At 50.5% G+C, this 13,603-nt stretch overlaps 1 protein-coding gene across 1 annotated transcript in view; it reads left to right on the top strand.

Annotated features, from left to right (window-relative positions):
• Positions 1–653: 653 nt before the first annotated feature.
• Positions 654–13,603, top strand: part of NCF2 (neutrophil cytosolic factor 2) — a 30,769-nt gene continuing 17,819 nt past the window's right edge. Inside the window, exons 1-3 of the mRNA XM_082702936.1 lie at positions 654–1,060; positions 2,800–2,882; positions 10,031–10,139. Of these exons, the coding sequence (XP_082559062.1) occupies positions 887–1,060; positions 2,800–2,882; positions 10,031–10,139 (366 nt within the window). The 5' untranslated portion in view covers positions 654–886. The remainder of the gene's footprint in view (positions 1,061–2,799; positions 2,883–10,030; positions 10,140–13,603) is intronic.

Below are 13,603 nucleotides of genomic sequence, written 5' to 3'. Positions count from 1 at the left end.
GCGTGTTTGGGTTTCCCGGGCCGGGAACCACGTGTTAGGGGAACGTGCACTGGGTCCTGACAGAAGAGCCAAGCTGTCTCGGAGACCTGGGAGGATGGGAGGTTTATTTAATACCGGCGGGCTCAGAAGAAACCGTTCTCCAAAGGTGCTAGCCCCGAGCACTAGCAGGGAGGGGAATTTATACCCTTCTACTTCCATATGGTACTTCTGGTGCACACGGGAAACAGGGTAGGGAAGAGCCGGGAAGGGCTTTGAGACAGGGACTGCAATTCCCTCGCTGGTTTGGTCGGCCACCTCAGACTACAGTTTTCCCCCTTATCAATTTTAGCTGCAGATTAAAAAACAAAACAAAAACCACCTTTATCCAGATAGTCAATGAGGTAATGAGAAGGGGAGCAAGGAATTCATCCAGGACTGAAAAGAACCAGCCTCTCCTCCAACGCCCTCATTTAAGGAAGGTGTGGAAGGGGAGGCCCAGGAAGGAGCTTCCACCTGCCGAGGTTGCCCTGAGCCTGGGGCCAGAGACCTGACTGAAAGCCGCCCCAAAGCGGCAGTGGAAGGCAGAGGGCTGCTGGGTGACAGAGCAGAAGCATTTTGGGGAAGTGACCCGTGGCAGGCAGTATCTGATGTACTTCCTCTCCCCCGCACTCCGGCCCACCCCCCCGGCCGCCCGCCCTCTCTAGCTCTTTCCTTTTCTCTCTCATGGTAGGGTTGTGCGTCAGTTGCCGAAAGGTGGGGACATTTCCTGAGCCTTTGCAACACTGAGACGTTGTTGGACCCCATTCGGAGTGCTGCGCCTGGCAAGTGCCACCCTGGAGCGGGAGACCCCTGCTCACCCTCTCTCTGGGTCCTGGCAGCCTCCCGGGCCCCAGGCTTGTGCCTGACCATGTCCCTGGCCGAGGCCATCAGCCTCTGGAATGAAGGGGTACTGGCAGCCGACAAGAAAGACTGGAAGGGAGCCCTGGATGCCTTCACTGCCGTCCAGGACCCCCACTCCAGGATTTGCTTCAACATCGGGTGCGTGCACACCATCCTGGAAAACATGCCTGAGGCGGAGAAGGTGAGTGGAGGCACCTCTCCAGGGAGCCTCCTCCTTTGTGCCTTTGTCATTAGTGGTTCTCCTCCCAGGCTGCACCTCAGAAACCTCTCGGGAGCTTTCAAAGAACAAAAGCTGACCATGACCCATCCCCAGGGGATCCTGATTAAATGGGCTTGGGGAGCAGCCTGACCAGCCCCTGTGTGTTGTTTTCTTTTCTTTTTTCTTTTCTTTTCTTTTCTTTTCTTTTCTTTTCTTTTCCTTTCTTTCTTTTTTTGTCCTTCCCCCCAGGTGGTTCTGCTGGGCACTGACTGGCTGGGAACCGTGGGCTGTAGGTTGTGCGCTCCTTTCTTCTCCATCTACTCACTTCAGATCATTCTGGAATTGTTCTTTCACACCTTTATGAAGACTCCCCTAGTTATGCTTTCTTCTACGAACTCGTGCTGGCTCCTGGATCCCCATCTTGCTGCTGCACACCTATTAGAAAACCCCTTTTTGGGCTTTCCACGAATTTCATATGTGTGAGCTTTGCCTGTCCTAGAGAGCAAGGGGAGGCGCTTAAGAAAAATAGGTGTCCTGTCACGTGACAATTCTCATCAGTTATAAGGGGCACTTTTTTAAGGAGAGGCTGGTACGAATCATACCATGTTGATTAATGATGTCTGCAGAGGGCACGCTGTGGGGTGTCTCCTCAACTGTTTTTTCTCTGTCATATTCCCCATTGTGGGGTTGAGCCCTCTCAGTGATCACTGTTTGGGTGGGTCAGGGAAAGCTGGAGAGGGTTTGGAGTGTGGGAGCAGAAGATCTAGGATCGAATCCCACCTCTGCCTATTTCTGGACCTGGGGTTCTGGCAAGTCATGAAGACTTCCTGAGAGGGGCAGACATTTTGAGGATGAAGTGAGGCACCAACTACTAGTAGATGCTGTGTAACTTCACACCATTGTGTAAATGTTAGCTCTTATTCTCCCCCCCTTGACTGCCAGTCTTTGCAAGGGGGTATGGACAGGTGACTGACTCCCCAGCGTCTTTAGAGACTCAGTTCCTCCCACAACCATCCTGGCCATGGCCATGACCAGCCAGTGAGCAAAGACAGAAGAGAGCAGCCACTTGGAATACAATCCAAGCACACAGTCCACATCAGACCCCAGGGTGGGCAGACGGAAGCAGGCAAGGGTCTCACATCTGGTGGGAAGAGGCCTGTACTTCCCAACTCCCCGCAGAAGCTGAGTGAATAGCACCCCAGATTCCAGGGGCTGCTGGAGGCAGAGTGCACACGGTTGGGGAGAGAGTTGGGCCAAGCATGTCCATGTGTCTGGACACAGCTATGCCATCACCTGCCTGCTTGCCCCCTGCCAGATCCCCCTCCCCCACACGAGATCTGTCCTCACATGCTTCTGCTTCTGGTGCTCAGTCGCTGTGCCTTTCTTTGATTCCCTGGGTCAGGCCCTATCCCAGCATTTTATAATGCATTCTGGTTATTATTTTAATTGCATGATATTTATTTACTTAATCAACATAATACTGTATGTAACAGTTTAATTGTTCTCCTATTTCATTACTTTTATTATTTTAATCCGGTCAATAATCTCAAAAGGCAAAGATTAACATCTCCATCTTATATAAACACCTGACCTCTAAGTTTCTTGTTACCTTCAAGACATCGACCCTTCTCATACCCTTTTTTGCCTCTCCCTCTGGGCTCATCTCTCCTTCCTCACTGCCTAGCTCCTGGATCAGGTCTGGACCCTTCTTCTCTCCACAGGCCTTCACCAAAAGCATTAACCGAGACAAACACTTGGCGGTGGCGTACTTCCAAAGAGGGATGCTCTATTACCACATGGAGAAGTAAGTGGTCCAGTGTTGCGCAAGCTGGGGAAGTTTGCAGAGAAGCCAGGACATGGTTTTGGCACTGCTAGACTTTGTGTTTGTGAAGTATCCTTCCAGCTTCTGTTGGGAAGTGTGACTGACCGTCTCTGGACAGGTTATGCAATAGGTCAGCATGAGGCAGAAGCCTTCCCCAGGGAAGGAGGGAGGGAGTGCAGGCCTGCCGTCCAGTTAGCAATCAGCAAACTCATAGCGTACAGGGACCTCACGTAACCACCACAGGCCTTCCCTCCAGCCGGTGTGACCCCTCCCTGGCATCCCTGATGGGTCATAGCTTGGGCAGCACTGGTTGGTAGTATTTTGGCCATCAAGGGAACACCCATGATGGTCTTCTACTAGGAGGCAGTGAGCTGTCACACAGTGAGGATTTGCATGAAACCACATTGAGACCTTCCTTCATTCCTACAGGATGTGTTTTCAAAAGGCTGGTTTAATCCATTCAGTGAAATACCATGTAGCTACCAGAATGAGAATGTAACCTATTAACATTCTATATATAAGAATATACTAATACAGATAAATAAGTGGCATTTATATTAATATGGGAAAAAATTCATAGCAGATGTTAAATTTAAAACACAGATTTCAAAAGAGTATGTACTTTTTTTTTTTTTCCCCCAAAACAGTATGTGTAACATGTATCCCATTTCTGTTTGACAGAATGGTCTGGAAGGCCATAGGTCAAAACGTTGCCAGCAGTTCTTTCTGGGTGGTGATATTATAGGGATTTCAATTGTCCTTCGTCTAGCCTGTCTGTATTTTCTGTCATGTAGTTCCATGTTGACTGTACAGTCAACATGGAATTATTAATAAAAAACCAAAGAATTAGAAAATGAAAGTTGATCTCAATTCCCACTACTTGCCCCCAGGATACCCCCAAAAGAGACATACAAATAACAAAGGAAAAATATTCTAAGCATTCACTTAAAATGTGTTAGGGGATGGCAAACTTCCCTTTGTAGGAATTGTTTCGTTAGTGGGCACAAGTTCTAGGGAAGGAGAATTTGGCTCAGCCTAAGGAATAACTTTTGAACAGTGAAAATGGTGGTGGGGGCATGGTGTGGGTGGCGTGATGTGGGTGGCATGATGTGTGTGTGTGTGTGTGTGTGCGCGCGCGCGTGTGAGAGAGAGAGCGAGCGAGAGCGCAGGAGCAGCGGCTGAGGTGGGGCTTGATGGGATGGAGGGGAGACGGCAGAGAACATCCGGGGACTGGGGGACGATGGGACTCTCGTCCGGGGCAATCTTGAAAGGCTTGGATCTCAGGGTCTAGTCAGAAAGTCTGGAAAGCTGCTGTGCTCAGCTGTTGCCAGGGGCAACCACAAGAAGCTCAGAGGACTTGCAAGATGTAGATGCGACCACCTGAAGGGGGAAGGGCAGTGGGGAAGACTTCCCTTCCCAGAGGAAACCCACAGACACAGAGGCTATCTAGGGAGAGAAAGCTGGGGACCGAGGGAAGCTATGTACACGCATTTGCCTTTTGGTGGCGTCCTGCCTCTGTCTCCCTTCTTAGCATGATTCTTCCCGGTTCCCCTTCCTCATCCTTATATTCTCCAGATGGATGGGATTCCCAGGGAGGCCAGAGCACCAACCCTCCAGCTGATCTTAAATCTCAAAAGACAAACTCTAAAGCCATCCTTTAATCAGCTCTAACAGCCTGTACTGAGGGGAGAGAACTGACAAAGAGGGAAGGCTCCCACAGGAAATTTTTACACAAAAATGTCCACGAGCCCCAGAACCTGCAAGGTTCAGATTTTAAGCGAAGCAGACAGATCTTAGATCTAGGAATGAGACCGAGGATTCAGTTAGTCTGTGGTTGATAATAGTTAAATCTGAGAGAAAAATCTACCGAGGTTCATCTTCAATTCAGCAACGGTCTACTGAGGAAACAATGTAAATGAGGCACTATATTGGACTCTGAACTGCCTGCTTTTCTTTTGCTCATCTGTTCCCATTGGTGTCCCCACCTCCCAGGCTCTGCTCTTGACCTTTTCCCCTTTTATCCCAACAGCAGTGGTTGGGTTTTGGGGGGGCTTTTTTTTTTTCATATTCATTTATTTTAGAGAGAGAGAGAGTGAGTACACGTGCAAGAGCACAGGGGAGGGCAAAGGGAGAGAGGATCGCAAGCAGACGCCCCACTCAGTGCAGAGCTCGACTCAGGGCTTGATCCCAGGACCCTAGGATCATGCCCTGAGCCAAAATCAAGAGAAGAGTGGGGGGGGGGGGCACCTGGGTGGGTCAGTGGGTTAGGCCTCTGTCGTCAGCTCAGGTCATGATCTCAGGGTCCCGGGCTGGAGCCCCATATCGGGCTCTCTGCTCAGCAGAGAGCCTGCTTCCCCCCCTCTCTCTGCCTGCCTCTCTGCCTACTTGTGATCTCTCTCTCTCTGTCAAATAAATAAATAAATAAATCTTTTAAAAAAGAGAGAGAGAGAGAGAGGAGTTGGATGCTTCACCAGTTGAGCCACCCAGGCACCCCAGAGGTGGTTGTTTAATGGCAAAATGTATGGCCTGTCTTTCCAGAAGAGCACACACATCCTTCTATGTACAATATCAGGGGGTTCAGTGTCCCCTAAAAATCCATACGTGAACCCTCAGGGATCTCACCCTCTCCCATAGCATTGACCCTCACCTGTAGTCAACCAGCTGCTAAATCTCTCTTTGGGATCAACCTGTCTCTTCTCCAAACTTTGTCAAGTTGACCTCTCAAGTTCTTCAATACACCCATTTTTCTCCACCAGCACTACCCTGGTTTAGACCCTCATTTTCACCAGGACAACTGAAATCACTTCCAAACTGCTTTTCCAACCCCTAGTCTTATTTCAGAGCGATCCTCTTTTAAAACAACAACAATAACAACAACAACAACAACAAAAAAAACAAATGTGGGGCACCTGGTGGCTCAGTTGGTTGAGTGGCTACTTTCAGTTCAGGTCATGATCCCATGACCTAGGATCGAGCCCCGAGTCGGGCTCCCTGCTTGGAGAGGGAGCCTTTCCCTGTCCTTCTGCCTGCCTCACTATCTACTTGGACTCTCTATGTCTCTGTCAAATAAAAAAAAAAAAAAATCTTTAAAAAAATAAATGTGATCCGCTTAATAACTTCCAGTGGATCCCAGTCCTACAGGATGAAGTTCCGTGGGCTGCTCCTACGTGGTCCAGCAGCTGCCTACGCTCCCACTTGTCCTCCACCAGTTTGCCCTGGCGTGGCTACCACTCTCTTCTGCGCCTTCTAAAATAGTACCTGTCCAAAAAACAAAACAAAACAAAAAAATAGTATCTTTCCACTCGGTGACAGGGGTTGGCTTGTATATTTGTCTCCTTGACGACTCTCTTTCTTGAGAGATGAAATCTTATTCACTCATATTTCTGTGTCTAATCCAATAATAAATAACTTATTTAATTAATTAAACAAAAGGAAGCGAAAGGTTGCTTAAAGAGGTTTCCTTAAAGGAACTTTCAGTTTAAGGAACCTTCAAATTAAAAGCGGAAACAGGTCACAAACGCTAGGAGCTATCATGCAAGGTGGAAAGGGGCAAGTGCTATGAGAGAGAATTTTGAAGTAAGTGCCCTAGGCACATAGGAAGATTACTTCTTAATGAGGGGGCTAGGGATCCCTCTAGATTGCAATGGAGGTTGTTTAGGGTGACGATGGGATGTGCGCTTTTCCTCTCAGCTCCCACCCCAGTCCCCGCCCTTCTCGTGTTGCTGTGCGGCCCTCCCGTCGTTATGAAGTTCCACAGGACAAAATTTGGGTGCATTTCTGAGAAGCAGGTGGGGTCTGGGTGCCGACTATGACAGACCCTCACCTGTCTGACCCAACCTTGCCCTTTGAAAGGGGAAAGGAGCTCTACGTGGTGGCGGTTCCAATTCTGGGCCTTAGGAATCTCAGGGCCAGGTTAGGAACAGCAAACCCTGTAGACGGAGCCGGCCCACGGAGGCAACACAGCAGAGCCTCTCCCTGGTGTCTTTGCAGTGGGAAAGGGTCTGAGCCCAAGCTCCGCCTTGGAGGGCTCTGACATTTTGACGTCCTCCAGCTCGCTAGAACTCTCCAGTGTCCTGGACACAGGTGCGTGAGGGGCAGGATTCTGGACTGCAGGGGACTTTGTGGGACGGGAACAGTCAGGAACGGCGGTGGTTACTGAGAAACCTCTACAGAGAGGACTGCCAAGATGGGGAGTATATACCCTCTTGGGCTCAGAGCTATGGAAAGCCCCTAGAGGTTGGTGGTGTGCTGGTGAACCCCTACCTGGAGGAATGGGGGCTCTGGGTCCAGAGCAGGGCTGGGGTGGGGGAGTGTCGTTGGTAGGGACAGCGTGGGAGGAAAGTACTCCCACCCGTGCCCCGCAGAACCTGACAGGAGGATGCCAGCATCCTGGCCTCCTTGGGAACACTGTAGGCTCCGAATGGCTGGAGGGTGGTGGGGGCTGGCTGAATGAGACTTGGGAGTCTCACACTGAGCTTATGCAGAGCCTGTACAATGGGGAGCAGAGCTGAGTGTCAAAGCCCGTGCAGCTCCAGGTCAACAAGGGGGGGTGGCAGGCGGTCAGGGCGATGCTTTAAATCCGACATTTAGCAGGGGGCCTCCACCCCCGTTTCTCAACACAAAGTGAGCACTCTGAATAATTCCCCAGCACTTTCTCTACCACCTCCCCTGGGGGTGCAGTTCTTTAGAACCTGATGAGAGGGAGAATTCTGAGGACTTTGTTGGGCTCACTCGTTTCCAGGTAGTCAATGTAACTTCACAGCTGCAGTTCTCCTGCTCAGCCAGCTGGCCCAGGGGCAGGTCACATGACAGGGTGAATGCTGACCGCACTCCAAGTATGTTCCGAGGTCCTTCAGCTGCCTCCCAGGCAGGCTGTGGAACCCGGTGGAAACTGCATCCGCCCGACGAACGGGACACCTGCGTTTCCATCCGCCCCTCCTTCTGGGCTCTGTCCCCAGAGCCAGTCACCCAATCTCCCAGCTTAGAAAGGAGCAACAGGGATGCCTAGTCTCTCCCCCTTCTTGGCAGTGTCTGTAAGAACAGGTCAATGACCTTTCTTGCTCCTTAAGGAGTGTCCTGCAGGCTCTTAGCACGTTTGACAGTCATCTACCTAAACAACAAGGCTGTGTTAGAGAAAGCCACTCTCCTTCAGATCCCGCCTGTCTTCTTTCACTACTGCTAAAGCCGCAGGTGCAGTGTGAGTGACCCCGAAGCAAGGGTGACAGCATAGGTAGTTTCTGCCCCAGCTGCCCTGGGCACACGTTCCTTAGCATGGTTGGGTCGGCCCGTTGAGATCATGCTTCCACCGGCTGAGACCGTGGAGTTTATCTCCAGATAACACCTAATTCACTGTAGAGTGTTATGCATGTAATAGATGATTGGCATATGAATGTCATTGCCAGAATTTTAGAGCTATGCTAATAACAATAATAACTAATAATAATAATAATAAAAGTAAATTACTGTGTGTGCTAAGCATTCCCAGAGTTGCTCAGGGCTAATAATAGAGTCTACATGGGGTGCCTGGGTGGCTCAGTGGATTAAAGCCTCTGCCTTTGGCTCAGGTCATGATCCCAGGGTCCTTCGATCAAGCCCTGCATTGGGCTCTCTGCTTGGTGGGGAGCCTGCTTCCTCCTCTCTCTCCTCCTCTCTCTCTGCCTGCCTCTCTGCCTACTTGTGATCTCCCTGTCAAATTAATTAATTAATTAAATCTTAAAAAACAAACAAACAAACAAACAAAGTCTATGGCTGCCCAGGCCCCTGGGGACAAACTGCCCAGGTCCTGAGCTCCTGGGTGCTTCATCATTGTTCCTACAGCCCTGGGAGGCACATGTGACCATTTACTCTCTAACTATAAAGAGGAGGAAACAGACTCAGACAAATTCAGTAACTTCCTCTCTGTCACCAGATTGTATGTGGCAAAGCTAGGACTCAGGTCCAAGGCGTTTTGGATCTGGGACCACATACTAGCAACGGCCTCCTATTACAGGCTCCTCAAATGCAATACACTCCTTTTACGGGATACACTCATGTTACTGACCTGGAACCTGAGGCCAGGAATGTGCTCTGCCAGGGTCTCCCGGATAAGAGCAGAGTTGGTGGATCTGGTCCCCTTCTCTCAGCGCCCGTCCCAAGGTGCAGGCACGCATCACCAGCCCGTGTCCGAATTTCAGGCACCTTTGTTTCCGTTGCCCAGGTGGAACCTTGACTGGGCAGCGACCTTTGTTCCTGCAGGGCCAGTGAGTTGAGGAGGTGGGGGCAGCTTGATTTTCACGTCTCCTACCCCCTGCAGCCTGATTGCAGCTCCCTCTTCCCAGGGACTCTGCAGAAGTCAAGGGCAGGCCTGAGAGACCTAGTCCAGGTCCTGCCCACATCCCGGTGGGCATTACTGATGTGGTCAGCCCCACTGTCTCTCACAAAGCCAGTGACAGCAGCCCTGTACACCTTGAGCCAGCCAGCACAATGGCAATCCAACAAAGCAAACGGCCAGTGCCAAGAGTAGGGTTGGAAACGCCATCTGGCTTAACTGGTGGTTTCTTTCTTCTGTTTTCCAAAGTGTGTGGAGAGGGAGGAGGCTAAGAAAGCCATGAAACCAAAAGCTGAGTTGGACTCAAAAGAATTGGGAGGAGAAGGCTCTGGGAAGGAGAGCAATGTCGTTGGCTCTGGAGAGTCTCTGAGCTGAGCCAGGTCAAGCTAGCCTGGCCTGGCATTGAGGGGTGGGGTGGGGGGGATGGAGCAGGGGTTGGGGTGAGCAGGGCTCCAGATCGCTGCATGGGGCCTTGGGGCCAGCAGGTGCTGGCGCTGCTGGGAGAGGATGAGGGCTCTGCTGGGAAGTGAAGTCAGAAAGGTAGGAGTTGGATCCTGTGAACACAGAAGAAAGTACCCATGACGGCCTGAATCTGGGGCGTCCCCAGGGGTGCTGGGATGCACACGGTCCCGGGATGCCACTCACACGAAGTACTGTGGAATACTGGGGCTCAGCCTTGGCAAAGAGCTAAAGCAGGACAAAAGGGATTGGAAAGTCTTCTTGCCCCAGTGAGACAGGCCGGGGAAGGGAAGCCAGTGCGTGTTCTACCCGCATTTGCTCCTCTCTGCCCTGGGCTGTGGTCTCATTTCCCTCTGTCCCGCAGATATGACGCAGCTCTTAAAGACCTTAAAGAGGCCTTGACTCAGCTTCGAGGGAACCAGCTGATAGACTACAAGATCCTGGGGCTCCAGTTCAAGCTGTTTGCCTGTGAGGTAAGGAGGAAGGGCCCAATCCGGGCAGGAGCACACAAAGGCTGAGGGAACAGCAGACAGTTTGGATGCCCAGTGATCTGCTGAAACCTCTGGGAGCTTGGAGAAGGCTTCTGGGCCTCAGGACTCAGAGTTCCCCTTAAGAAAAGGCTCAGATCAATAACTACAGGCTCACCCCGGAGTCTCCAGTTACTGAGGGCATGCAATATATTGACATAAGGCTCAAAATACCCTTTGGAAAGGAGCTTGCTGGGTTCTCTGAAGGGATGGGGCCCGCCTGTGCTGGCCTATGAAAGTATTCATAACAATTTGCATAACAATTTGCATAATTCCAGCTGACAAGCTATTTGCTCAGCATTATACCAACACATCCAAAATCATGGGTTCACTATCCGTGCCATAACCCTCCTGAGCTCCTGAGTTCCAGACCACGCTCTTTGCTATTCATGGCTCTGGCTTTGTGTGCTTGGTTGATCCCCAGAGAAAGAGCAAGGATAATTTGGCACAAATCTGTCCTCCCCAGCTCACAGAACAAATCAAAGTACACATTTAGGGAAGGTTTCCATAGAAGGATAACTGACTTTCTCTATTACCAAAAGGGAGAGACATGACCAGCTCTGACTTCACAGGCTTGCATGCTTTTTCCAACCAACCCCCCCATCCCCCCTCCTAAATTCCAAATATACACCACTAGCTTGAAAAACGAAAAGGCCTGCAAATATCATAGATCTTTATTTAGAAGAATCGCTGATAAAAAAAAAAAAAATCCCCTTGCTTTAGTTTCTCAGGCAGGAGAAAGCCAAGCGTTCCCAGGGTTGCTCAGGGCTAATAATAGAGTCCACAGCTGCCCAGGCCCCTGGGGACAAGTGCCCCCATCCAGCCCGGCGGTGTCGAGCTTGCCACTCACTTCACTTCTCACCGGCCAGAGAAATGGGGCTTTGGGAATTTCAGGAAATTGGTTGGCATTTGGCCAACCTTCTAGAGAGAGGTTTCTCGACCATGCCACCACTACTGATTTGCTGGACCAGATAAATTTTTATTGTAGGGGACTGTTCTGTGCACCCATCAGATGCCTCTAGCCCCTCCCCTAACCCTTCCACATGACAACCTAAAATATCTCCAGACATTGCCAGTCGCTCCCACCCCCTCAGTGAGAACCACTTATACAGACTAAAGGGTTGGGGGACTGATTAGCTATAGAAAAAGGATCATAAAATGGGGGCATCCAGGCAGAATCCCATGGGAGAAATGCTCCCCTGGTGTTCGAATTGAACTGACCTGGGGTCAGGAAATACTGGTTTTATAGTCCTTTCTGCAAGTGAACCTGGAGTTTCCATGGTCTCCCTATGAGACCCTCAATCATTTTCGTACATATGATGCCACCCCTCTCTTCTCACCACGGTCTGACCCTCATTTCTGAGAAATCACAGCGTCCTTTTTGAAGACCTTTAGGCTTTTCTAGTCATGGAGTCACAAAAGCCTGTTGTGGGAGAAGGTCTTAAGAGAAGGGAGCAGAGAAGGTCTTAAGAAAGGGAGCAGAGAACCTAATAGGAATGTTTAAGGACCCGAGTTCTCCTTCCTGTACTCATGGCCAGGCTGGGCCGCACCAGTCAAACATGCCCGCAGAGGACGACAGCTCACTGAGGTGCAGAAACAGCCTGGGAAGGAAATGCAGACCTCTAGTTCTGGGCTTGCTCCCGGTGCCATCACCCAGCAACACCACTCACTCACTCGGTGAAAACGTAGTCCCACCACATGTCTGTACTTGCCTTGATAAACTGTTCATTTTGTCTGGCTGGGGCCCTGAACCAAATTGTTGATGTTGGTGGCAGACTGTCAGAACAGAGGAGAAGTGCATCGGTGATCTGTTGTTGAATAGCAGATTATTCTGAGATGCAGTTGCTTAAAACAATACCATTTATATCTCACATTTTCTTGGGTCAGAAATCCAAAAGTGGCTTAGTTGGGGAATTCTGGCTCACAGGCTCTCAAGGGCTGGCCGTCAAGATGTCGACCAGGGCTGCCATCCTCTGAAAGCTTGACTGAGGCCGGGGGAGGGTCTACTTCGACGATGATTTACGGGTCTGGCAAGGTAGTATTACTTGTTGGCAGGAGGCCTCCATTCTTTGCCACCTGAAGTTCTCTGTAACACTGTCTGAGTCTTGTCAGGACATGACAGCTGGCTTCCCCAGAGAGTGTAATGATCCAAGAGAAAGTAATATCGAAGACCAAAGTCTTTCATAACTCAGCCTCAATGCCGCACCCCCTCATTTCCATAATATCCTATTGGCTGTCCACGTCAGCTCCATTGGATGTGGGAGGGAACAGGAGGGTGAGGACCAAGAAGTGAGAATCTTTGGGAGTGATCTTGGAAGCTGGCTACCACAATGGCAAAGACTTTGGAATCAGGCAGATGGAGATCTAATCCTGGGCAAATGCTTAGCCGTTGTGTGATCCTAGGTGAGTGACGTGTCAATTTTGAGCCTTAGGCTCCTCACCATCTGTAAAGAAGGGCTGAGTGCTTACCTCATACACACTCATTAATAGCCCCATGGATTTTATTTTATTTTTTAAAAAATATTTTATTTATTTGACAGAGAGAGATCACAGATAGGCAGAGAGGCGAGCGGAGAGAGAGAGAGAGAGAAGGAAACAGGCTCCCCGCCAAGCAGAGAGCCCGATGCGGGACTCGATCCCAGGACCCTGAGATCATGACCTGAGCTGAAGGCAGAGGCTCAACCCACTGAGCCACCCAGGTGTCCCACCCCATGGATTTTATAATGCCAGGCAGCTCCACAGTCAAGGTGGCAGCTCCCAGAAGCTCACGGTCACGTGTAATGTAAGATCGTAAGGTCAGGACAAGAGGATTGCAGTGGAAACACTATGCAAGCACAAAAGCGACGCCTCTGCTCACCTGGTGGGATTAGAGATCAGGCAGATAAAGTGGCCTGTATTAGGCGGTCCGTGGGCGGCCTCGGTGAGGAGGAGGATGAGGATGACAAGGAGAACGGCAGCAACACTGCCTCCAAAGGCAGCACTGATTTCCAGAAGAGCACCATCCTTCGTAATTTTAGCCTTTTGATTATAAACAGCAGGTGTCCCCAGATGGCATCGGTCTGCAAAACTCAGCCCTGTCGCCTTCCCCAAAACCACACAGGCAACTCTAGCGGGACAAAAGCCCTTCTCTGCTCAGCCGCCCTGCAAGGCCCAACACGGTACAGCAAACAACAGTCATGGTAGTAGTAAATACATGTTGAATACGCATCCTGTGTCAGCAACCCCAACTTGGTGCTTGATACGAATTATTTCATTTATTTCTCAGAACAATCTGGAAGCAGGCAATGTTACTGCCACAATTTGAGAGTGAAGCTGAGGCCACCTATTAGACATAAGGCCTGGGGCCCCTGTGCCTTCACCTGTCCCCTGCAAGTCCTCCGTGGGGGAGAGAAGGCCAACCCCTCCCTTCC

The sequence above is a fragment of the Mustela nivalis genome, assembly GCF_964662115.1.
Source record: "Mustela nivalis genome assembly, chromosome: 16".
NCBI classification, from domain to species: domain Eukaryota; kingdom Metazoa; phylum Chordata; class Mammalia; order Carnivora; family Mustelidae; genus Mustela; species Mustela nivalis.
This window is presented reverse-complemented; position numbering and strand designations above follow the sequence as displayed.